This window comes from Harpegnathos saltator, unplaced genomic scaffold (assembly GCF_003227715.2).
Source record: "Harpegnathos saltator strain DR-91 unplaced genomic scaffold, Hsal_v8.6 scaffold539, whole genome shotgun sequence".
NCBI lineage: Eukaryota > Metazoa > Arthropoda > Insecta > Hymenoptera > Formicidae > Harpegnathos > Harpegnathos saltator.
The window spans coordinates 1412352-1437158 of record NW_020230359.1 but is presented as its reverse complement, the minus strand read 5'-3'; the positions used below and the strand labels follow the sequence as shown (position 1 = coordinate 1437158).

Sequence of the window (24807 nt, the reverse complement as noted above, 5' to 3'; positions counted from 1 at the left end):
ACGAGCAGAACCGTTCGTCGTCTTCGACGTTAGAGTTTTTCGTAGCGGCAATCGCCGACCTTACCGGGAATTATGCGTTCTTCGTTTCCGTTCGGGAATAAACGCGCGTCGCGTACATTGTTACGCGCGATATTTAATTATTTGCAAGACGAGTTGTTTTTTGTTTTCTTCGTTTCTTTTAGGACTGGCGTATGCTTAACCGCGCTAGCCACGAACGCATGATAATAAGACGGGAAATGACAAGTGAACCGACTCATACCGGAAGTCATATGATACACACATACACACACACACACACACATGCGCGCGCGCGACGCATAATTACGATGAAGAGACGAAGACGCGCAGTGACATGTGGGCGCGCGCGCGCGCGTATGCTCTCAAGAACAACGCTCGCGGTCTCGATATTGTCGCGAAGTCGAAAATCTGTCCGCTCTTTCCGCCTCGCGTGCTTATTTATGAGAATATGAATTATCTGCCGGAAGCCTCCTCATCGACCGCGGTAGAGAATTTCGTCGCCGTCGAGATTAGCAGTTTGCGCAAAGTGCGCGTGCGAGCGATCGATTTCTCGGACGTCTATTATTACACGTTCCACGTTGAATAGAAAAAGACGACCGCCGAAGCGTCGACGTGTCGCCGCCGCCGCCGCCGTCGTTGTCGTCGTTTAGTCCGCTTAGAACTCTCCATCAGTGTCAGCCACGACGGCGATAACGCATAGGCGATATATCGCGTCGTACACACATGTACGGAAAAAAACAGGCGGTTTCGCAATACTTTCTGGATGAAGCAACCTCGTATCCTTGTATTATTCGCCGTAATGGACGAGGCAAGGATAAACAAAGGATGAAAATGATGTTTACACAGAGATCGCAATCGTCCCTTTCGCAATGCACGCTGTATCGCCTCGATATCGCCTGGATATTACACGTGTATGGGACAGCTCTCTCTCTCTCTCTCTCTCTCTCTCTCTCTCTCTCTCTCTGTGTGTGTGTGTGTGTGTGTGTGTGTGTGTGTGTGTGTGAAAGGGGTTATTGTCTCAAATTATTGCATTCCCACCCCGTCGTGTTTCGCACGTATTCGGCTCTATATCTGATAAATCGAATCTACTCTGATTCGCGCCGGGTCCGCGATTTTCTTTACTCGTGCGATAAATTGTTGAAAATAATTTTTTTTCGCATATCGCGTATAAATTATATTTTAATACACTCTTGCAACAAAAGATCAGTATAAAATATAATGATAACAACTTTCAGTAATTAACGTACTCAGTAGCGACCGCGTCGCAAATAGAAGACGGACAATCTGGTAGTCGCGATCTTTCGTTTATTTGTGATGACGAAATAACAAGGCAAAGGAAATTCATGATGATAATTTGTGTATCATACAGATATGTATGTACGTTGACTCATGGGACAGATTACGTACAACAAATCGATAGTATAGTGAACACGATTGTATCGGGCCTGTAGGCCTGGAGGTTGCGGCAAAAGGCGTAAGTAAATACGCAAAATCACATTTCAAACACGTGAGAACGGGGATCGCTGCCCGTCGCCGGCCGTCTGGAACTCGAAAATAAATAAAACATCGGAAACGATTTCGATCTGGCGTCTGCGCGACACGCAGACATTCCGATTTCTAATACAAATAGCAACCGCCTAACAACAACGCACATATTCTCCGCAAAATTCCACCCATTATACACCACACGAGGCTGCTATATTCGCCTGAAATTTATACGATGAGCAATCCAAGGCATGCCTCAAGCATGCATCTTCGCGAAATTGACTTCAACCGAGAATAGGGAAACGTCGTCGCTCCCGGTAAACTTCCCGTCGGAGAGTGTATCGTTGTTTTTTCTACCGGATAATAATACATCGAACGGAACATTGCGCGACAACATTAGTCATCTTGTGTAAAATTAAATTCCTAGGAAAAATTATAATCGTTTCAAACGTACGTGACACATAAATAAATATCGATAAATCACCGCGCGACAATCGAGACAATTCGTTCAAATTTTCCCGCAGACCACGCGGTCTTTGTTGCGAAGATTGCGCCATATATTGTCCAAGTAACATTACCCACCATCGTTGCAAGTTTCCTCCTTATTTCGTTCGGACAGCAACACGAGCCGCATTGTTCGCCGACAACTGCCTGTGTCTCTGGCACTGTCACTCAAACATCGTCGATCGAACCGTTGCGGGATTACCAGTCGAGAATTTCGGAGTCGAGAAAAGTTATAAGCCCGTAAGTTATTTCCGTCATAGCAACACACACGTCGTGGACAGCTCAAGTGGTTGCCGACAGTCGTTATCCGAAGGCCGCGAGCCTTCTGAGCATACTGAACGCTCGCGCGCAAATAATGAGAGCGCCATCGGCTTCTTCGCCGGATAAGGCGTCTTTCGGCAGTGAAAGTGTCAATGTCTTCGCGGCGCGCATATCCGTTAAATGTCGGCGCACCGAGTTTCTCCGTTAAATATTCCTGCCTTCCCGCCGATGTCGCGCGTGTCGCGACGGGGAGAGAGGGGGGGGGATAATAACTGCCGGTATGAAACTTAATAAAAACATGTTTCTCTCGTCTCTCTTCTGTCACGTCTCTGCGCGACATCGGCGTTGGCGACCGAACGGAGCGGCATAGCGAGAGCGAGAGCGAGAGCGAGAGAGAGCGAGAGCGCGCGCGCCAACGAGAATGCGTTTGTTTAATCCAACACGCACCAACGCACGCACACATATTCGGGCACGCGAGCGTGTGCGAGCGCAAGTGGTACCACCAAGTACCAGCGCGGTTCCGCTGGTCGCTGGAGAAGAGGAGAAGAGTGCGCAGATTCTCGACGAGCCGAGCTGAGCCGCGCTGCGCCTCGCCTCGCCTCGTCTCGCCTCGTCTCGTCTCGTCTCGTCTCGTCTCGTCTCGCCACGCCTCTTCGCGTCTCTCGGCATATCCGAGAGACGAGCAGCGCGAAAAACTGATACCGCCAAAAGCCAAAGCACACGCTCGTAAAATCGCGCTGCAAAAAAGGAGGGGAGTCGATCCCTTCGAGTCGCGAAAATTGAGATTCGCTTCGAGACGCGCGGCGTGATCTTCTTCTTGTGGTGGGTGACCGTGGTGTGACATGTCGCCCGTCGAGTACACACGACGCAAGTCGAATTAATACGTTCAATTTTTTATGCACTTTCTTTTTTTCTCACCGTGTACGGATCACTGGATCGTCATTCGCGACGAAGCAAATTGCGACGCTTGCCGTTCGAGAGGCCTTGCGAAACTAAATAGTGTGGAGTCACGCGTCAATAAATAATTGTATGATAAATGGATCGTAAGTCAAAAGCGAGGCAATCGTAATGGCCTATCGTTAATTTGTTGAATACAACGGGACCGAATGTGAGTCACGCGTTGAACTGTGACTTGTGTGTATCCTTAATCGGGCAGCGGATACTTGGCGCGAGTGACTTCCGTTAAGCTGCGTTTCCTTTCTGTAGCAAGACGAATTATAGAGTTAATCGCTCTCTACGTCTTTTCTACGCGTTTTCTACCCGATTTTCAGAGTCGGTTCTGTTTCTCTCAACTGAACGCCACAACGAAAAGTACTTGAGATGAAACATCAAAAGCATCTCCCGACAAACGGCGATGTTACCGACCGATTGCTGATTGTAAAGCCGATATCATACTCTGGTGACTTTCTTTTTCTATTTAATACATTATATCGTGTACGCACACACTAGACAGGCTGGCAATAAATTCTCAAACACTCGCTCTAATCAGCAGTCGCGCGGAGCAATTGATACCCGTGACTCAACGGGGGGGAAGAAAAAAGAATGAAGAAAGAAATTTATCGACGACATTATCGGACAACAAGAATATCTCAAATGTACAAGTACCTTCGATCGTCCCGCCATTAGTAAAGTCCACACACAGGCGACTCCTTCGACTGTCGCTCGACTCTCGCCCGACGATACGTTCGATATCGGAGCGCGTCAACAGCAAACATCGATATCGCGTTCGACCGCGCCGCGCGCGCGCTCTGCGTTTCCTCTCGAATCGAGACTCGAGATACTCGTGCCGGCCGGGGAGACTAGCTCGCGTCACACAGAGAAACTCGCGTCGGAGGAGAAACCAAAGAGAGTGTTGTGCCTGCTTCTCTCTAAGGTGAGAGTCTCCCCTTGCTAGCCCGACTCGCGCGCGCGCGCGACAGCCTTTTATTTACGTCGCGCGTGTTCTCCCGATCTGTCCGACTGATAAAGGCCTTTCGGTTTATCCACGCGAAACGGAGAACAAACAGCCGCGCTGTGGTTGACCACGCACAACCGAGAGAGAGAGAGAGAGAGAGAGAAAGAGACCGTTTCGATTGTTGAGGAATCTAGCATCATTAACGCGAGTCATTCTCAATGAGCTCATATCTGAATAGAAGCCTGTTTACGGACCGACGATGAATTCAACGAGTGCAGATTCGGCGAGCCGACGTAAGTCGATTGTACGGCGAATGTCTCTCTCTCTCTCTCTCTCTCTCTCTCTCTCTCTCTCTCTCTCTCTCTCTCTCTCTCTCTCTCTCTCTCTCTGTGTGTGTGTGTGTGTGTGTGTGTGTTGAACGTATATCACGTACGCACACGTTAGACAAGCACGTTAGGCGATAAATTCCCGGACATTCGTTTTAATCAGTCGCGGAGCGATTGAGAAAACACTTCAGTCAATGAGGAGGTTTCGAAAATACCGCTGTGTGTCGTATCGACATGTGTGTAGCTTGACTCTAGATACCGATAATCGACGTTTATCGGTAAAAAATGTCGATGTTTCGAAAGATTGCGCACATCTTGGGAGATACGACGAGGATAATGATAATCGTTGTAATAAACGAGAAATTTAACATAATAATTTCCACACACGGCCGTGCAATCGTAAACTTGTTGTCAAGTGTAAAATGACAATTAAAAACGGCCGGTACCAACGGAGCTTCTGCTCTTGGCATTGAAATTTCTCAAAGTAACCTTTATCACTTTTCCGTCGTCGAATGTAGAAGAAAAAAAAAACGAAAAAAAAAAGAAAAACGATGGTCGCCACGTTACTCATGCATACGTACACGACTCATATTCTCAGCTATGCAAACACACACACACACACAATCTGTGAAATCTACAGATTACACATTTTTTATCGTCATTATCGAAGTCTCTCGATGTTTCCTTCTCGGCCGATGAGATTGTGCAACAACGTTTGACGATAATTGATAATAAAGCGACAACGCCGCCGAATGACGAATATGAGAGAGAGAGAGAGAGAGAGAGAGAGAGAGAGAGAGATAACGCAGCGCAAGAAACGACGAGGATTGGCGTAGGCACGATAAATACGTAACTCGTTCGCAAATATCGACGAGAAAAGTCCAACTAACGACGATGTCCACACACGTCCGTTGGACGTATCTCGTCGAAGAAATTTGGACGTTTCCCAGATATCCACCGCGATATTTCCATAGCGTTAGGCGCTTACGAGCACGTTCGTAAATTTGCCGCGCGCAACCGCACACGATTCTGCGTGCGCGGCCCCCGCCGACCTGCCGTCGTCCTGTCCTCGGAAATATCGCGAGCGCGAACGGGGCTAATGTGGAAGCGAGAGATCCACAATCTGGCCCCGGCATGGAATCCGTCCGTCCCGCGACGATAACATCGGGGGAATTGTTAATGCGTCGTCCCGCCGCGACGTTAATATTTCATTTTTTCTCGATCATATCTCGTAAATAATTCATGGGAACGCAACGCGATCGTTGCGTGCCGGGGATCGGTCTCGGTCGGCGCGTTTCGTGAAATAACAAGCGCGGATTCTCTCTCGCAATTTTTTTTCGGACGACGTGCGAAGTCTCGTCGAAAAGTCTCAATGTTACAAAATACGAGAAATATCTCGCTGTTAATTAGCACCGGCCTGGTCATTGTCGGGCGCGCGCGCGCCTCGTCTGCTCCGTTCCTTACCGAACACGCTCTACGCTGCTCTTCGTAAACATTCACAGAGAGTTCGTGTCACAGAGTGTCGAATCTCGAAGATAACACGACCGTGTGGTGCGCGCGCTGCTCGCCGCTCGCGACTACAGTGAGAAGTAATAAAAGCACCTCGCATCGGGAGACGAATATATATGGGCGAAGTTGCTTCGATCAGCCTAAATTCCGAGCGGCGACAATCCTGCACCAACGTAATGCCGCGAACCTTCAACCGAGGTGGAAAACCTCGGCGAATCCACGAATGCTTTGCGAAGGAAACGAATTCTATTGAGATCCTATTCTCTCTCTCTCTCTCTCTCGTGTCTCTCTCGCTCGCTCGACGCGAGCGTCTAGTCCGCCGCGAACATCTTCGCTACGTCTACTACGTGTCCTCGCTTCGTCCCGTCCTCCCCCCCTCCCCCCTCCCCCCATCGTACTACATCGTACTATACCTCTGCACGTTACTCTCGAGCACTCGGACTCTCGTTATTCGATACAATTTACCCGCCGAGAGCAAATCTCTCGCGGCCCAAATAAATCAAGGCGCGACGAGGTGAGTGGTGAGTACACGACGCGAGTAGCGACGCTCCAATGGAAAACCGCGAGCGGAATCGAGCGGTACCGCGACGGAACAACGATAATACGCACAGCGCGGGCGGTCGAAATGGTCAATTGACAATAAATGGCGACTCACCTTAAACAAGTGTTCGGTGCAGTCGAACATTGCGTTGCTCATGACGGCAGTCGACATGTCGTCGGTTTCGCACACAAAAACACACCGTGTATCCGAAACGTCTGTGGTCTGCTCCTTCTCCTTTCCTCCTCTTCCTCTGACGGCTCGTATCTTTTTCGTCCCAGGCAGCGAAGCTTCTGGAGAAAGTAGCCAGCAACAGCAACAGCAGCAACGTCGAGAATCGTTGGAAGTGTTATCAACACGTGGACTCGTGCGGGCCGCTGAAGAACTCTCCTCAGGAGAACACAAAAGAACTGCCACTCCGACCGTACGCGTCGCTATACCGCCGTCGTAGCTCGCATTAGAAGCACCCACGCGTAAAACGGTATTCCGTACGTGTGTACGTGTGTGTCGGAACGCGTTGATAAAACCTAAAATGGCGAAAATGGCGAGGGTGGGGGGGCACGCGGAAAAGCGTGGAAGATCAACGTGACTCGAACGTTCTGTCGGTCGGTCGGTCGGTTGAGCGAGCACGATCGCACGAACGTGTTGCTTCGTGCTCTGCACGGATCTACCCGGCTACTCTGTGTATTGACTTGACGATCGCGAGCGATCGTCTCTCCTCTCGTTATGCTATGCTGCTGCTGCTGCTGCTGCTATGTCGTCGTATCGTCGCCGCCGTCGACGCCGCGAGCGATCTTGTACGCGAGCGGGGCGCGTTACGAACTTGAACTTGGCACTTTTGTTCGCCGACTCCGTCGATCGCGGCCACCCGTCTCTCTCTCCTCTCTTCTTTTGTTTCTCTCTCTCTCTCTCTCTCTCTCTCTCTCTCTCTCTCTCTCTCTCTTCCTCTCTCTGTCTCTCTATCTTTCCGTCTTGCGTAGAGATAAACTTTGGGATAAGCTTTTACGTGTCTTTCTCCTTCCTCTCTCTTCTTTCTTCCCTTCGCTTTACGCGCGCAGAGGTTATATTGCCCGCAGAACCTCCGAATGCGAACTGAACGGCGCGCGCTGAGTCTGTCCGGCGATACAAGAAGCCGACGTGCGGGCGCTCGAGGAGGCACCGTTGCGGCAGCCAATCGCGGGACGTTCGTCGACGAGAGAGAGAGAGAGGGAAGCCGGCGTTAACTTGGCAACTACGCACGGCTCGTCAGACCAATCCTGGAACACGTTCCCTTCGGCGCACCAGCTCTTCCGCACTGTCGTCGCGAACGAACCGAGTATATACACTCTTCTTCTTTTCGACTCGCAGCTTTAACAATTCGTAGGTAGGTAGGTAGGTAGGTAGGTAGGTAGGTAGGTAGGCTGGACTGGGATTTGGGGTGGTCACGGACGGGCTTCAGCACGGCGCGGATCCTCTCGCTCCGTGCTGGACCACAGCAGCGCGCCGTCGCCGTTGGATGCAGCGGACCGAGCGTGGAGAAGCGACGACCGTCGATGGCTGCCGGCCGGGGCGACGTATTGTTATCCGTAATGCGGTACCATATTTTTATGATTCATTGTTAGCCAGATTGTGGATATCTTCGCGCGCGCGCGCGGCGCACTCCGTGTCCGCACGCGAAGCTCCACAAGTTTCGACAAGTATGCGAACATGCAACGAGCGCATTCCGCAATGGCGGAACACATTCTCGAAACGACGTGAAGTTGCCGAATAATCGAATCGCCCGAGCTGGAATATCGCGCGCCGGTGGCGACCCGTTGATCCCTCTCGCGCTCGTTAATCATCTCTTAACCGCGCGGAATAATGTTCGCACATCGAGTCGAATATCGAGAGTACCTCGGACCGCCGCGCGCGGGCTTTTCCGAGAGTAAACGGATCGGCCGGCAATTGAGAACCTCGATGCGCCATCGAGCGTATCGATATTTCGGGAATCGTGACCATTAACCGTAACTGCGGTATTTCTTACGGAGCAGATTGACGGAGAGCGCCGCAGCAGCGCGCGGACCATGGAAAAAGTCGCGCGCTCTCGCGTGTTTGCCGCTCGCCAAAATGGACTTTCTGCGCGCCGGGAACGCCGAGAGCAGCCTCGCTGAAGGTCAATTTGTGTCAAATCGCGCTGGAGAAATGATTCCCGATATGCGAAGAGGCACAAGTCGCCTCGAGAGGGCGGGGTCACATCGCCGCTAAACCTAACCCTAACCCAACTTTAACCCAAGTGGAGAGAGGAAAGGACAGACGTAAGTGTGCGATGCGATGCGATGCGCGCATAATGTAGAACTTTATACTTCGATGCGTGCTGATAGCGATTAGCCGTGTTCAGTGAAATCAGTCATCGCTCGATGCTTAATTCGCGTTATACAATCTAATGATCGTTGGCGATCGGAAAGGCCCGATTGATTGAGGTTAATCCGCGGACAGATCTATCCTCCATATACATGCAATTACTAATAATAATTATGTTAATCCTATCGGATATTGTTGATAATTTTCGTGCATCTACGTATCTTCGTATCGCGGCGTATCGGGCATACCGAGCCTTCGAGAATTCTTTGTAGGATGGAATTCGCAGGTCCATCGGTCGGATCGGTCGTTATAATCCGCCGTTTCCCTCTCTCGGCTGATCGCGCGAACAGGAACAGAAAGGTTTGGTCCTTTCTCTCTCTCTCTCTCTCTCTCTCTGTCTACTTTTTTTCTTTTTCTTTTTCTTTTCCACCGAATCGCACGTTCCATCGAAACAACGTCGTAGTGCGCAATCGAAGAAGGAAATGACATTTCGCGGGGGGAAAGCCGGAAGTTCGGTCGCGCGAGGTCGCACGAGCGGGAAGTGAGACTCCCGGGCTGGGGTTTCACAGAGGCGCAATGTCAAGTGCCGACCAAAAGGTCGAACGTGCTCGGCAAACGGAGGCTCGATTACGACAGTTACAGCTAATCTCTCGTGACGGAGAAAAAGCGATTTAAAAAAAGTGGATTAAACGGGATTAAGCGACAGATTATCACGATCCTCGATCTCTCTATCCGATCGATTTACATTGTAACAAATTGCATGTTTGCCACTTTAGAATCTCGCGTCCGAAACCACAGTGTAGATTTTCATCTCGCTGCCTCTTTTGTCATTGCATTCGCTCGCTTAACCACGAACAACCACGACGGAAGGTCTCTCCAGGAATGTAATTGATTCGGGACGGATCTCCGTCGGACTGTAAAAATGCTTGTTCGTCGACAATGTTGCGTCAGACGTAATTTAGAGATTACCTTTGATCGTACAGTGATTATTTTTCTATGTCTACGGGTGTCTAGATGATTCTTCTGGAAATCGCTGGAATACAATGTTCTTCCTGGATCTACGCTGGATCTACGCTGGATCAACCGTATAAGGTGATTAGACGAACGGACGACGTGTAATCTTCTGGGTATCACGCTGGGGATTTATCGCGTCGATGTGAAAGCGATGGCATTTTCCCCGCGGAACAATGCAACCAAGTGAAAATATTTTTCTCTTGTATAATATATATCGTGAGATTTTCACTGACGTCGATAGCTTGTAGATTCTTTCATTCTCTAATGTCCTCGATAAAGTGCCTCGAAAAGTATCTCAAAACCCATTAAACATCGATTCGATGAAGGTATCAATTCTTCATCGCTCACTTGGAAAGCTTCGCTCGCTTATCGCGTATACGAGAACGAGAACGAGAACGAGATCGCAGCACGCACGCACAAAAGGTCTGACTTCTGTCCAATTACGGGGGTGTCATAGCATGCACCGTAACATACGGGCATATGAGGGTGGTGAACTACCGAATCTTATATAGCTAGAGAGGGAGAATGGTGTTTCCAACCCCGAACAGATTCTCATGTTGCTAAATATAACGACTAATGGGAGTCAGTTTTCGTCATGATGGTCGTCGGGCTGTATACAGAGATATCAGGCCGGAACATGCGGGCTCTTTGTGCGGGAACGTGCGCGCGTGAAAGAGAGAGAAAGACAGACAAGTCAGAGTCTGTTTCTGTCGTAACTTTATACAAGCGTGTATGATTAAGCGTGAAACTTCCGCGCTCTCCAAATCAGCCAATAAATTAGTCAAGTGTTTTCATCCTTGATGACTCATCCTCTCGCTCTCGTCTTGCTTTCTTCTTTATTTACTTCGATTGTTTTGTGAAATAAATATCGCTTCTCGCATACGTGCGGATGCGCCGCGAGTGCGGCAACGTTTGCCGTGACTTGATGGTGAAATCATTCCTGATTAATCGGGGGATCGGGATTGGGATCGGGATCGGGAATGGCGAGTCTATAATTTAACGTTTTCACGTTTCAAACGGTGTGGAATTTGAAGAAGGAGCTCGTCGCGCAGGAGGGTCGTCGCTATTTCGTATCGCGGAATATACCGGACCCGATACCCGAATAATACGCTTAGTAAAAGAACGAGGGAAGAAAGACTAGCCGAGTGTTGGCGCAGACGCGTATGTGGGATATATCCGTTATTATGGGAGTGCACTGAAAGTGCATGGGTGTACCATGTGGCTGATCAGAGCAACGTTATGCTCAGTCGGAGGTCTGGCGCTTTCTTGCAACATCACGTTTTTCGTCTCGTGCATGTCGCAGCGCTGTTTCAGACGCGAAAGAAGTGGGCGAAGAGAAACGGGCTACGCGAAACAGTAGTATTTAATTTCGCTTGAGATTTTTTGCCCCGGTGTTGTGTAATACGACGCCGCGGTCGAACCGGTCGCGGTAACTCGAAAGGCTCTTTCATACGACGCGTGGTTTGATTTTAATTTGCGCGTTTGCCAACACGAGGCAATAACAATATAATAGCGCACGGGGATCGCCTCAAATTGCACCTCATTTCCCGAATAACTGTAATCCTTTGTCGAAAAACGAGAATCTCGTCCGTGAAACGAGATATCTTCCCTGTCTTTCACTCTCGACCCTGTCGGGAATCTCGTGATGTTAGGTTTACGATTTTTATATATTTATATATATTTCGTCTCATGACTCTCTCTCTCTCTCTCTCTCTCTCTGTCTGTAGTGTATTTTCGAAACGTTAGGATTTAAACGGCACTTGGCCCAAATTTAACTGAATGTTCACTTTTTTTCAGGCTGAATGCTGAGAAGAATGAATGCAAAAAGTGACGCGATCGGAATAGAGCCATGGATTTCATTGTCTGAACCTGGACCCCATTGGGCACATTGCGGGAAGTCGAGTCACCGAAACGGTGAGTATGCCGCTCAAACGCTCATAAAGCGTCTATATTATGTTATAGACATAATAAGTATATCATTGATTTCCCAATGTTTTCAATGTTTCGTTGAGTTACGTTCGTTGCTGTTAATAGTTAATAGTTAATAGAAAAAGAATCATTAAAATACTATGTTGCCAGAAGTGAAAAGTGACGCGCTTACGCGCATTTTCTACGAATTTCTCGACGATAGACAAGAAAGGAAGATTAAAATGTTGGGTAATCTTGGTGCTGGAAGTTGCTACACGCTGAGCATCGTGACGTTATCTGCTTCGAGACGTCGACGTTTTTTTTTTTTCACCGGCGGCTGAGCCGCCGTCAAAACATCGCACAAGCGGAACGTCCCGTTGTTCGTTCTTTTGTTCGGGATCGCGTTGCGTCATTTGCCTTCGCACACAAGCGCACAACTTGATGACGTACTTATCGGGCGATAGTTCGATGATAGCGACGTCATTCGAAATTTCGCATCACTCTGGGCTTTCATCGATGTGATTCAGTTAGTCACACAGCACGTCACCAATGCGCCTCCAAGTGCGTCATTATCGCACGCAATGCGTCTGGCAATTATCCACAATGACGAAATAGCCAACCGGTTTCAATGCGAATTACCCGCTATACACGCTCATTTATGTACACGTGTTTCTCTAGAAACTTCGAGATCGCGTACCTTCGATCGTGTCTGAGAGGCATGCAAGTCGTCATTAGATAGGAAAGATCGCTCTTTCTGCAACAAAAAAAAATTAATTAAATCGTAGGATATACTTGAGGCTAGGAGAATTCTCCTTACATTAGTTTGTTACTCTGTTTTCGCATAGTACGTTTAAATTCTATAATGCACGATTCTATAAGCAGTAGTTATATTTTCATCGAGGAAAACATACATCGCCTTTTACACCAGCGACAACGAGTATTGAGCAGCATTGAGAGCGAGAGGATTGAGTTGAAATTTCAATTGGAATTGGAGTCGTGTGTAGATACAATAATACAAAGCAAAAATTCTTTAGCGCACGTTGAACGCATTTTGCATAAAATATTTCGGCATAAAAAATTACGGACCGTAAAGTTCGGGATACGAATCACGGATATTGCGTAGATCTGATTTTTCGAAGAATTGTTTCCCCCCCCCCAGTATGACTTATAAATAACAAGGCCAAACTAACAAAAAGAAAGGAATTTTCGAGGACGTTTTTCACGGTGAGAATATTTTTCACGCTGAAACGGTTGGAAACGACTACGACGACGGGGGAATTTGTCATTCTACCTGGAAGTTCTCCTTTTGCCATTCTTCCTTTCGGAAAAACTGACCTGACGAGAAAATTAAAGATTAACCCGGCGTAGAGGTAGAGATTCTATGAAAGAGAAAATGGCACAAAGTGTTGCACATTATGCTCGAACGTTTGAAAAGTTAGGGATATCGTTAATATCTTTTTATTGCCAACGTCTTTTAGATGTTAACTTAAACGTAATCATAATTCAGATCTGTCTGAACTGAGAGAGAGAGAGAGAGAGAGAGAGAGAGAGAAAGAGAGAGAGAAAGAGAGAGAGAGAGAGAGAGAGAGAGCCGCTTCTTTTTTTGTTTCCGTCAAAGGGCTCCGTGTAAGGGGCTGCTTGAGAAACGTGGGATACTTAGAAAAGCCGCGACCGCGATAAAAATTCGTGCGCTCAAGTTATGTAATTAGAGAATCGCGAGGTAAATGTCACGATGAAAATGTCACAGGGCAAGCGAGATGCAGAAGAAGCTGCGCTCTACCCGCGGCATTAATCAATGCGCGATCCTGCGCCGTTACAACGTATTATATCATAGTGTACTTACGCGTACGTGTGCGAAATATCAGGACTCATTGATTTAGCTAACATTGATTTAGTTAACGTTCTCGAGACGAGTTCTCATGATATTTATCGTGCGTTATCATCGGTATCATCGGTCGTCGGTATTCGGGATTCGTCTCGCCAAATGCGAGAAAAAATAGAGAAGAATAGGCAAAGCCAGTGCTTATTCTTTTACTTCTCGGCAGGAAAATCCTTCCGACTGAGGGCATTCAGTTGCTCGGAAAACATCCGCCGACTGCGATTTTCGAAAGACCCGGAATGGCAGGGTTGGGGCTATTTTAAACATCCCTGCACGACTACCTGCGTAGATCGCGCTGATCGATAGATCGGTGCGGAGATCGTTCCGAGAATTGCAAAGGCCAAGGCAACGACACAGGTAGGCAGACATATAACGACACGGGTAAATGCACGCCGCTAAACCGGACGGAGCGGAAAGGCAGCTCGCCGGCGCGGCGTAACGCCGGAGCTTAAAGGTAGCTCTTTCTCGCGACGCGTCCACCTCTTCCCCGCGAAAAAGTTGTCGTTATCGGGTCGGTATTGGTGGCTCCTTTTTCCCCGCGCGCTGCGCACAGCGAGTCTCATAAAACTGCGCTTTACGAGGAAACGCTCGCGCTCGCGCGCGCGCGCCCGCGACTGACCCTCTCCGATTTCGACGAGCACTCGGACACACGTTGTAAAGTGAACGGAGATATGAGTATAATATAAACATTTCTTTACGCGCGCACACACATGCGCGCGCGCGGTTGCTTCTTAGAGATTTAGAGGCGAAACGAGACGCCTGCTCGCGCCTATGCGTCGCCCGCCATCGCGGAGAATGCTAAGGAGACCGAAGAACTTTAATAATATACAGTCCCGAAGAGATTTAATAATATACGGCGCATTAGCGCGCGCGAAAAAATCGACGCGTTCCGACGCGGCGGCGGCGGCGGCGGCGGTCGCCGGCGGGAGCCGGTTACGCGCGCGGCTCAAGTTTACGTATGATTAAACCGGGCATATTAAGACACGAGACGCACGCGTGATTAATAACTGCGTCGCGCGTTCGCGCTCTGAAAAGTCGATATCTCGCCTCCCGCCTCTCGCATTCCTCGCTCGGGGTTTACGCGCGTCCACGCTGCGTGTGCAAACGTCGGCCGGGCGTTAGCGTTTATCCGCAACTCAAGTCTCGCTCGCGAGAACGAGAAACGAGGAGAAGCAACAGCTGTGTGACTTTCGGGCCGAGCCGGGCCGGGCCGAGAGTTACATCGCGCCGCGACATATCGCGACAATGCTGATTTGCATCGCGCGCGCGCGCGCGCGCTGCAAATACTCCGTTCAAATCGCACGCGATGCGATCACTCGACACACTTTTTCCCCGACGCCGACGCCGACGCCGACGTCTCTGCCCTGTCGTCGCTCGTCTCCGTGCGCGCGCGCGCACGCGCGTGTATTCTTTACATAATTTGCTTAGTTCACGCGGCACGTAGCGCAGTCCATGGTCGCAGTAATGGCGCGTGCAGCGCGTAAGTGCTTACGTATTTGGTTTGCGCTCTCACTTTCTTATTCTCCGGCCGTTTCCGCGGCTGGGCGCCACTCAAATCGAAACTTTCACATTTCGCATTAATCTCAAATTAATGACAACCGCGAGTGTTACGTAAATGGTTATAGTTTCTCGTCGCGACCGCAGACTGCACCTGCGGATTGCAGTCTACGATCGTACGATCGATACCTGTTGAATGTTGAATGACGTTTCGTCGTCCCCTTGCGACGGCCCGAACAATTCATTCGCGACAGAGACCGTGTCTATTTTCAGCTCAGTGCTCGCTCACATTTTACTCAACCGCTGATAACCGCTGATAAAGCGTTTGTTAAGGAATTATCCGTTGTAGCGTTCAGTCCAAGTAAGATCAAATTCACTTGAGTGAGATCAATCAATCGACGGAATTTACTCTGCGCTCGATTGTGCTGTTCGGCGGTATACACGGGGAACGAGGATATTAGAAATACGTTGGGAACAATGCGCTCGCGCAGTTATCAGGATCAATTGGCTCGGAACAATGTATGTCTCGTCAACATACTTTAATTCGCGAGTGCGGATTACGCTCCATTCATTGATATCGACACGGTCCATCGATCGCGCGCGCGCGCGTGACAATTCGAAGTCGGGCAGGGTGAGATAGTATTATTATTATTTTATCCCGTAGCGATTCGTAGCGTGATCGGTTTTCCGGCACGCGAAACGAATCGCGATGCAACGAGGCAATGTCGTCGCTTTGGCGGTCAATCGAATTCGTGGACTTATGGATTCGTCTGAATCCACCGAAGCATCCTTTTTCGCTTTTTCTTTTCGCTGAAAGCTGACGCGTCGGGACGCGTCGTCGGTCGCGATTATCAATCGACCTCGGTGTTTGGATAATTGAGATTGCAGGGGGAAAGTGCGTGTCTTCCCTCCGTGGAAGTTTCGCGCGCTGCGCTGTCGAAGAAAGGGGGGAAAAGTTATTATACATTTTTCCAAAGTGACGCTCCGCCACTCGCGATAAGCGCTCCCCGCGGTGGTCTTTTAACCTAACCTAACCTAACCTAAAGTGCAACGACGATTGCGACTCTTCGACAACGTTCCGTAAGGGTCACTGTATCGTTGGGCCGCACCGCACCGCACCGCGGCGAACGATCGGCGATAGCGCTGCGCTGCGCTGCGCTGCGCTGCGCCGCGCCGCGCCGCGCCGTGCCGAGGCTCTCTAAAGTCATTGCACTTTGAGCCGCGACGACGGCTGACGAGCGACGCTCATATCGGCATATGTATATGCACATGTGCGAGCGAGTATATGCACACACGAGACGTGACCCTCTGCGCGCGCGTTTCTTCCTACAGGCGACAATGCTTTCGTAGCCGCGCGCGGAGCGGCCGCCTATCGTCGCAGCACGCAAACGCGACGCGCGAGCTCTCTGCACCGTACGCAGCCGCGGCTTCTCCTTCTATCGAGCACGTCGCACGAATCGTCGTCACGCCTATTGTCCGCTCCGTTCCGTGTAACACGCGTGTATGTTGCAGCAAAGGGACCTTCTGGAAAAACGAACTTCCCTCCCGTGTATCGGCGCGCGTGCGCGCGCGCGCGCGCGCGCGATCCAAGTATCGCCGAAGAACTCCAACGCTCGACTCTGACGAGTGTCGTCGGTCAGGGGCATAAAGCGGAAATAAAAATTGGCCTTTGGGATAACGATCGGAGACAATGCAACAATTCGATATTGTAAGGAAAAAAATTGAATGGAAATTGAATTATCATGGTAAGATATGTATCTCGTTGGGTCACGTGCGTCGTGTATCGTCGCATTTCGTCTCGGCTCGCGATTCTCGCGAGCGGCGGCTGATTCCTCGTCGCGCTCGTACGAATCCTGTGTATGATATCCTGCCTGCTATACGAGAGAGAGATCTCCCGTCGTGCCATGTCTCTCCGTTGTCATATCTCTCATTCATTAGCACTTGCAACGTTCGCAGGGCTATTCGCGTTTAATCGTCTCGAATTGTCGGCTTTTTTCATGGCTGTGTTCTCGATATTCCGAGGCACTCCACTCGTAAGTGTCGTGTATTGCTGTGCGAGGAAGAGAGAGAGAGAGAGAGAGAGAGAGAGAGAGAGAGAGAGGGAGAGCGAGTGAGAGAGAGAGAGAGAGGAGAGGAGAGGGGAGGGAGAGAGCCTGGTGTGCACTTGGTCAAACAACGGAGCCTCTATAGGGTCCCGCGTTTATTGGCGCTTCTAATTCGGGGCCGGAAGTGATCTAAAGGCAACGGCGAAAACAGACCTCATGGATTAAAATAGTTAGCCGTTGGAACGGCTGGCTTAGGCGTCTTTGTATTGATAATTAACACGGTCCACTGCCTGGTACCTTCTCGGTATACGTATCGGCACCCTTCTCTCGAAAATATTCTCGTCCTGAGAAAATTCAGAGTCTCAATTTATGTCAATTCATGAGCGAGCGCGCGTAATGGCGATCTCATTAGCGAACCTACTCGGCTACATCGTGTCCGACACACCGTGCGCGAAGAGGGTGTCGTAATTGAAAATAATTGTCGAGTAAATTCATCGATTCGATTATGATAATCCCGTTATTTTACGGCGTGCGCGTCCGCGGCGAATTTAATTCGCTACCGCGCTTTTTCCGCGCCGTCGGATCGCGCGACTGCGACGAAATTGAGCAGCCGCGTTAAAGACGCGAATCGCGCGTCACGTCGTGCGCCAGGAGGATCATAAGGATGGATGATTTTGTTTCTCGCGTGAGAGGTACACCTTGTTTATACTATTTTAATGTACTCCTCAGCACGCACCGCGCGCACAGACATATTACGCGTCTTGACGCGTCTAATTAATTAGGTTTCACGCTATTAACTCTAGCATTAATAAATATGCATCAAACCGGTTTTTCGTACGTTATAATGCCCGATCGGTGTGTGTGTGTGTGCCTTATCTATCGTACGCGTCTACGCGCGTTTTCAGCCCGGCGTTTTCATACCCGGCGCATCCGTGAGGTGTAAAGAACCTTTTGACCCTGCTACAACGACCCTGTTACAACGTAACATTACTTCGACTTCTGCAACTTTTAGAAATTTCTAAACGAAGATCCCGTCGAGTAAAAGATCAAAGCTACACAACGAGAACATTTCAATCCTTTGGATAGAAAGATGTACGATAAGAAATTACTCCGTAAATTCGAAATTTAATTTTAATCTCATTGGAAAGTTAAAGAAGTAACTTGCACTTGCGATCGTATCGTTATGATAGACACGATGGAGATATGAAGGAAACAAGCTTCGTTCAGTCTTCGTCTCGAAATGAAATCGAATTTTTCTAGCATTTTTGAATGACGCGCGGTCGGTCATAAAAGCGAAATTGTACTTGTCCATAATGTCACGATTCATCAAGTTGCGGTTTCCCGATAAACTTCACCGTATCGCTTTCGTTCGAAAGGCGAGACGGTCCTTCCTGATAAACCGTGCCGCTCGTTACGTTTCCAATCGGCGATATATCGCTTACGCGGCCGGCCGGCACTACCACGAACTTATCTGCAGCACTTTTGCAGCACGGAATCTCCGAGAATTCAGCAAGACGCGCGACGGCGCTTCAGCGGGAATTGTTAATGTCACTTTCGCGTCCGAGAGAGTGCGAAAGTGACATTAACAATTAACTGCGACAGCGCGGTAATACTCTCTGCGGCAAGGTGAATTCTGACTGTGCGTTATCTGATTCTCTTATCTGTCTAATATCTCTCTCTCTCTCTCTCTCTCTCTCTCTCTCTCTCTCTCTCTCTCTCTCATCTGATGTCACATGAGACGTAACCTAAGGATTTAGCGTCCAGCGATAAGATCGATCGAGAATCGAGAATCGAGAGGGATCGAGTCGATTCTGAGCTCCGAAGTGAGACAGTTAAGTCGGTTGAATAAGAGGAGAGGGATTGCGTTCACGACCGAAGATTGTGTCGCACGTATGCAAAACGTATGTATTTGTCGCAAGATCTATCGCGGCGGGAGGCTGCTATCGAAAATTTCCGCACGGAGAAATCCGCGTCGACGCGACAGATATCTCGTCTCGCATGACAGATAACACGTCATTATCGGTGTTAATAAGCGAGCGGCGGTTACAATCATCGAGAGAAGCGATCGTTGGAAATAAACGAACAAGAGATCGATTGCAGACGCGTGTTTGCTGAGTGTGCTGGAAGAGGACATATTTTCAGCGTTTAAGGCCCACATTTTTTTCACGGGGCGGCAGGGGGGCAGGGAAAGGAGTTAAATTAAAGCTTTCCAGCTTCAATTAACGAGCAGCAAACCGGCCGCGGTCGCGGCGCGATCGGCGAATCGGCGCTGCGCTGCGCGTTCGCCGCATGCGAACGTAAACAGTCGTGCGATCGCAGATGCTGCTGTTCGATCCGGAAGTGGGCCGGCGAACTCTTCCGATGGCAGAAAGAGTCAGCCAGCCAACCGGCCGCGCATCCAATTACCTTTGCTCCGTTCCGTAGAGAGAAAGGGAAAGTCAATCGGGTGAAAGTCACTCGCCGGGATAGTATTTGCTTCTGTTCATCTCTCCCTCTCCCTCTCCCTCTCCCTCTCTCTCTCTCTCTCTCTCTCTCTCTTCTCTCTCTCTCTCTCTCTCTCTCTCTCTCTCTCTCTCTCTCTCTCTCCCCGATACAGGCTTACGTGGCGAGAGAGTGCGCCGCGGCCTTAAAGGCCTCTTATACGGCCACTTTTTTCGCCACTGTTTCTCCTTCGTCGGTGCGTTTCGGCGCGTCCCGCGCGGCGAAGTTTTACCGGAAAATGCCTCGTGGTCATTCGACAATTTCGTCTCGTTACTCGCGCCGAATACCTCGAATACCGGATCGGGAGAATTACCGCCGCGCGCATCGGTGAAACTCACCTTTCGCGTGATGATCTCGCCACATGTATGGCCACATACTCGCTTTTCCGTGTATCGCCGAGCGCGACTGCGAGCGTGTCTGCATCCCGTCCGGGGTGAGGCGGCGGTATATTTGAAGATGCGCTGCGCGTCCCGAAATTAGAACGCTGACGTTACGTCGGCACATTCGGGGAAATGACGACGCTGGGAGCAATCGGCGAGCCGATCGGGACGCGAAGCGCGCCAAAGTGGCGGATGCGCGGAAAAGCTTTGCGGAAAAGAGCGCTTGGCGAGCGCTCGGCGCTGTAACATTGACCTAAACCAGCGGATGCTAATTGCGCCATTCTATCTAATGACGCATGGTGAAAAGGAGGCCTCCATTAACATAAATTGTTTCTCATACCTTTGCGATTTTATCGCACGCGCTGCCTGCAACAACGGGACGAGCGCGAGCGCGAGCGCGAGCGCAAGCGGCGCGCACACGCTCACGATCGGAAGGTATATTTACCCGCGTCGTCGTGCCTACATTACCTCGTCATCTCGCGCTGCCACTATTGCACTGTTATAATACTACGGGCGGCGCGCGAGGCTGCATTAGATCCCGCTACGCTTCGCAGCCGATTGAAGATTTTACGGACAGGCGTGCGCGCGGCAATTTGTTCCCCCGCGCGCGCGCGTTGTGTCGTGTTGCTGTAAATATATATATATATATATATATACATGACGTTTTGAGAGGGACTGTCGTTCCTTTCCCCGCGTTCCCTTCTCGTCGCGTTCGCATTCGCCCCCCTCTCTCGGCGATCGGGGATTTCGATTGTACTTCCAGGCCGATATGCACGGCTGTAATGTAAGCGTTAAATCGCTCTACTTCTCGCTGAAAAGTATGTAGTTCGTCGTCGTCGGTATTACGCGGTCTGGTCGCGCATGACGAGTTTGGTGTTAAGTAATATATTACGCGAGAGACGTTGCCTTAACATTTACGTCGTGCATTTTTTCTCTCGTCTGTTTTTACCGAGATGTAGATCTGCTGCATCTTTGGTTAGTAAGATGGTTTTATCGAAGAAAATCGAAGAAAAACGGGAGGTAGCACTGACAATAAAAAATGAAACTTGATACTTGTGTTGAAAATGCTCGATCACTTCTCTTGTCGTCTATACGTTAGGTCTGTTTCAGAATCGGCTTCGAAAACTTTGGTTTTTAGCTAATTAATTATCAAGATAACAAATAATAAAAAATCTATTCATTTCTCTATATAATATTATGAAGTTAATAGCTAAAGCCAAAAAGTTTGCAAACAGAAGTAGCACGTGGCTGTAAACGTCCAAACGTGATCAGCCGATTAATTACGGGACCAATTTAGATCCAAGTTAGATGAAGACCTACCAATCTTGTAACTAAAAAAACCAAAGTCTCCGAAACCGATTTCGAAGCAGGCTTATTGTTACTCTTACCGGCGTAATAATTCTAAAATAAGTGAAATTCGTTGAATTATATTTTCTTAACCACTAATTGGTCTTTCTTTCATCGTCGGCTTACGCGTCAAGCTAAAACGATGAGTTGACACAGAATCAATCATCTGGATATATTCCCTCGTCGACACGACGGACTCGCATACACTACCGCGATCCTCGACGATGGATGTGCGCTTTGGGTATGCATTTTATGCGAGAAGCGCGAGGAGGGTAAGTTCCATTAAGGAGGCGGCTGGGGAATGTTATGGTCCGCGGTGCATGGCCAGGAGTACACCCCCGTGGCCTTGCTGATATCCACTCGCGCGTTTCTCTCTACGTGTACACGACACGTGAAGATTCATCGTGGTGCAGGACGAGTCGAGTCCAACCGAGGGACAGCCTTGTTTTCGCGGGACATGCAAGTCGAGAGGGCCGCCGCTATCGGCTACCGATCGTTTTCCTCCCTCAACCTCCTTTTTTTCGTCTCTCTCTCTCTCTCTCTCTCTCTCTCTCTCTCTCTCTCTCTCTCTGTCCTTTCGGAAATTCAGCGTCGCTCCAGCGAACATTGCACATAACAATATACTATTTGCGCTGCGATAGAAATCGTTGGTCTGCAATTTTCGTGTATAGATAATACCGCGCGCAAGCTTCTTTTAAATAAAACTTATTTTTTATACGATGTTCATTCCTCGGCGAATCGACGCATCGCAGTTCTCGGAGTAGGCGACAGACAATCGATTGATCCTCCACTTGTCGATCACTGACAGGTGCGTCGTGCCGACGTCACTCGACTACGGACTATTGTCGCAAGGGATATTTTTCTTTCCATTTTTTTCCCCTTTTTTCTAAACGATTCGCAGAGATAGACGAAGAGCGTACGTGGACTTTCGCCGTTGAAAAAGAGTCAAATGCGAGTGTCGAACGAACAGAGTGGAAGAAAATCAGCTGGTTTACACGAAAAGCTATGCACCGGAATGTGGGTTAATTCGACGTTACATATGTATGACAGAATATAGAATAACGTCCGCGGTGCGCGGCAAACTATGGCCGAGACGATAAACTCGTCGATGACACACGCTCATGCAAATGCAGAAAGGAGATAATGGGTTCATTAATTACAACTACGATTTATTCTACTCACTCGGTAGCGCAATAAGACATTCCGTTATTTGTCGAGTATCAAAGATATATCTCGGTATGCACGCGTGTCATGCACCAAACAAGGCACGTAAGAGTCATGTTGCTCTGCCTTTTTACGAGACGAGACGAGACGAGACTACTCTTCGCGACATTATCTCGTCGCTTAAACCGTTGCTTAATTCCCGATACCGCCGGCCGTTATCGCGGAGGATGTGCAGGCCTTGCCAGTTTGAGGATCAGCCTGGACAGCCAGTCAGAGGAGGGGGAATTTAGATGATATCGTAATACAGTGGCATATAATAATATTGCGACGTGTGGAGCGTCAAATAAATGGATCAATCACATAACGACGCCTCTCAGCGGCGTGTCCCGCCGCGCCGGCTGAAGGACGCGTGACTATGGAAATGACAACAACACCGTACGTGTATAAGAGCGAGCGAGCGAGCGACCAAGTCAACATAATAATCCTTGACGCGAGGGCATACGGAGCGAGCGGCGTCGTGCGCGTGATTCCCGAATTTCCCGGCTCCATCGAAGTAAATCGAACAGACGGTTTACGTTACGTCATATGTCGTATTAGCGCGTGCGGTTACAGCGCTGTCGCGATTCATCATGTCGAGCACACCAGCATTCTGTGGACTCGATGGTAACTATTATGGTCTTGCTTTTCGATTAGTTTAGAGAAGAAATAGGATCAATTTCCGAGCTTCAATCGAGTCGGATACCGCGAGTCGGTACTCAGACATCTACTACTGATGTCTTTATTTATTTCTTTTTCCATACATATCGTCACTCAATCACGTCGCTCAATCAGAAATTTGCTTATTGTTTCAGACCTACTTTCCGGAGTTGCGACCACACAGTGTGAACGCGGTTCGCGGGGGTGCAGTTGCCGCACCGGAGGATCCGGTTCGGGCCCGAGCTGCCTCGATTCGAAGGTGAGTCCCAACAATTGTCCTGTATTGTTGCAATTTAATTTTTCTAACAACTTTGCCATCGAAAACTGGGACACAACTTGTCCGAATAAAGATCGTTGCGTTGCAACTACCGTCCTGCATCGTCGATCAGTTTGAAAGAGAAATATTAATTTTCGAATCGCAACATTGTCTTAATACTCAGACATTCCTCCATTAAGGTTATTAATTAGAAATTTGCTTCTTGTTTCAGATCTTCAGACCAGAGTTGCGGCCACGAGATGGGTGCGGCTCCCGGGAGGTGCAGGTGCCGTACCGGAGGATCCGGTTCGGGCCGAGCAGGGTCGACTTGAAGGTGAGTTAACAGTTTTCTCCTGTACTCTAGCTTTTAATTCTTTTTTTTTTAACTACGTACGGTCAAAAAGTGGAACGCACTTGTTGTTCAGATAAAATTCATTACGTTACAAACAGTTGTAAAAACAGTTAACATGCTCGCGTATCTACGTGCATTTTTTACGATGAACTGTTAAACCTCGTATCTAATCAACGAAACAATATTTTTCTGCTCCAGATCTGTAGCGGAACGCGGTCGACCCTGAGTTCCTGGTATTTTGGTGAGTCCATAAAAAAACCGTATATAAGAAATGACAGATTCTGGATTTGTTAGTGGTGAGCATGTGAAATCTCAGGAATCGATGCGTTTTGCTCAGCGCGTAAAATTTTGTATGTTTGTGCTGCATACTCTGAGATATATTGCTCGAAATAATCGGCAAGATTGTTTCTTTTTAAACATTTGCGCTATATAGTTTATATTTGACCTAATTTTTTTTCTTTTTATAATACTCGACCAAAGATAAGGAATTATTTAATGTAATTGCTCTGTTAATGCGATTATTACGAGCGATATAAAATGCGCATCAAAATTGCGCCACCGAATTGCGCCGCCAGAATTACGGCGCAGAATTACGGCGCAGAATTGCGGCACAGAATTGCGACGCAGAATTTCGCGCGCGTGAAATTCGTGATCACTCATTTCGTTCGTGTTTTTATAAACCGCCGCGCTTGTCGCGATTGTCAGCTTTCAAAATATCAATTTTGCACGCGATAGAGATAATAGTGTCGTTTCAATCAAGATTATTGCTATTTTTTATCTGTTCATGTTTGTTAACTTGGGGTATTGAGAACTCCGCGGAACACGAACGTTTTCCAGCAAAATTTAGTAATTTACGAGACATTTCCCTTTTTCTGTGACTTCTTTCGCCATTCACTGTTTACGATTTTTTGCTACATGATACGCGACTCGCGAG

At 48.9% G+C, this 24807-nt stretch overlaps 2 protein-coding genes across 2 annotated transcripts in view; one reads left to right on the top strand and one right to left on the bottom strand.

Annotated features, from left to right (window-relative positions):
• Positions 1 to 7486, bottom strand: part of Tis11 (Tis11 zinc finger protein) — a 28959-nt gene extending 21473 nt beyond the window's left edge. The window contains exon 1 of the mRNA XM_025303267.1: positions 6653 to 7486. Coding sequence (XP_025159052.1) covers positions 6653 to 6709 — 57 coding nt within the window. The 5' untranslated portion in view covers positions 6710 to 7486. The remainder of the gene's footprint in view (positions 1 to 6652) is intronic.
• A 346-nt stretch (positions 7487 to 7832) lies between these two features.
• LOC105187048 (uncharacterized) lies at positions 7833 to 24167 on the top strand. The gene is made up of 6 exons (XM_025303268.1): positions 7833 to 8808; positions 9869 to 9946; positions 11666 to 11782; positions 23421 to 23524; positions 23754 to 23855; positions 24072 to 24167. The coding sequence occupies exons 3-6, from the start codon at positions 11671 to 11673 to the stop codon at positions 24165 to 24167; spliced, it is 414 nt and encodes a 137-aa protein (XP_025159053.1). The 5' UTR covers positions 7833 to 8808; positions 9869 to 9946; positions 11666 to 11670.
• The last annotated feature ends 640 nt before the right edge of the window (positions 24168 to 24807 follow it).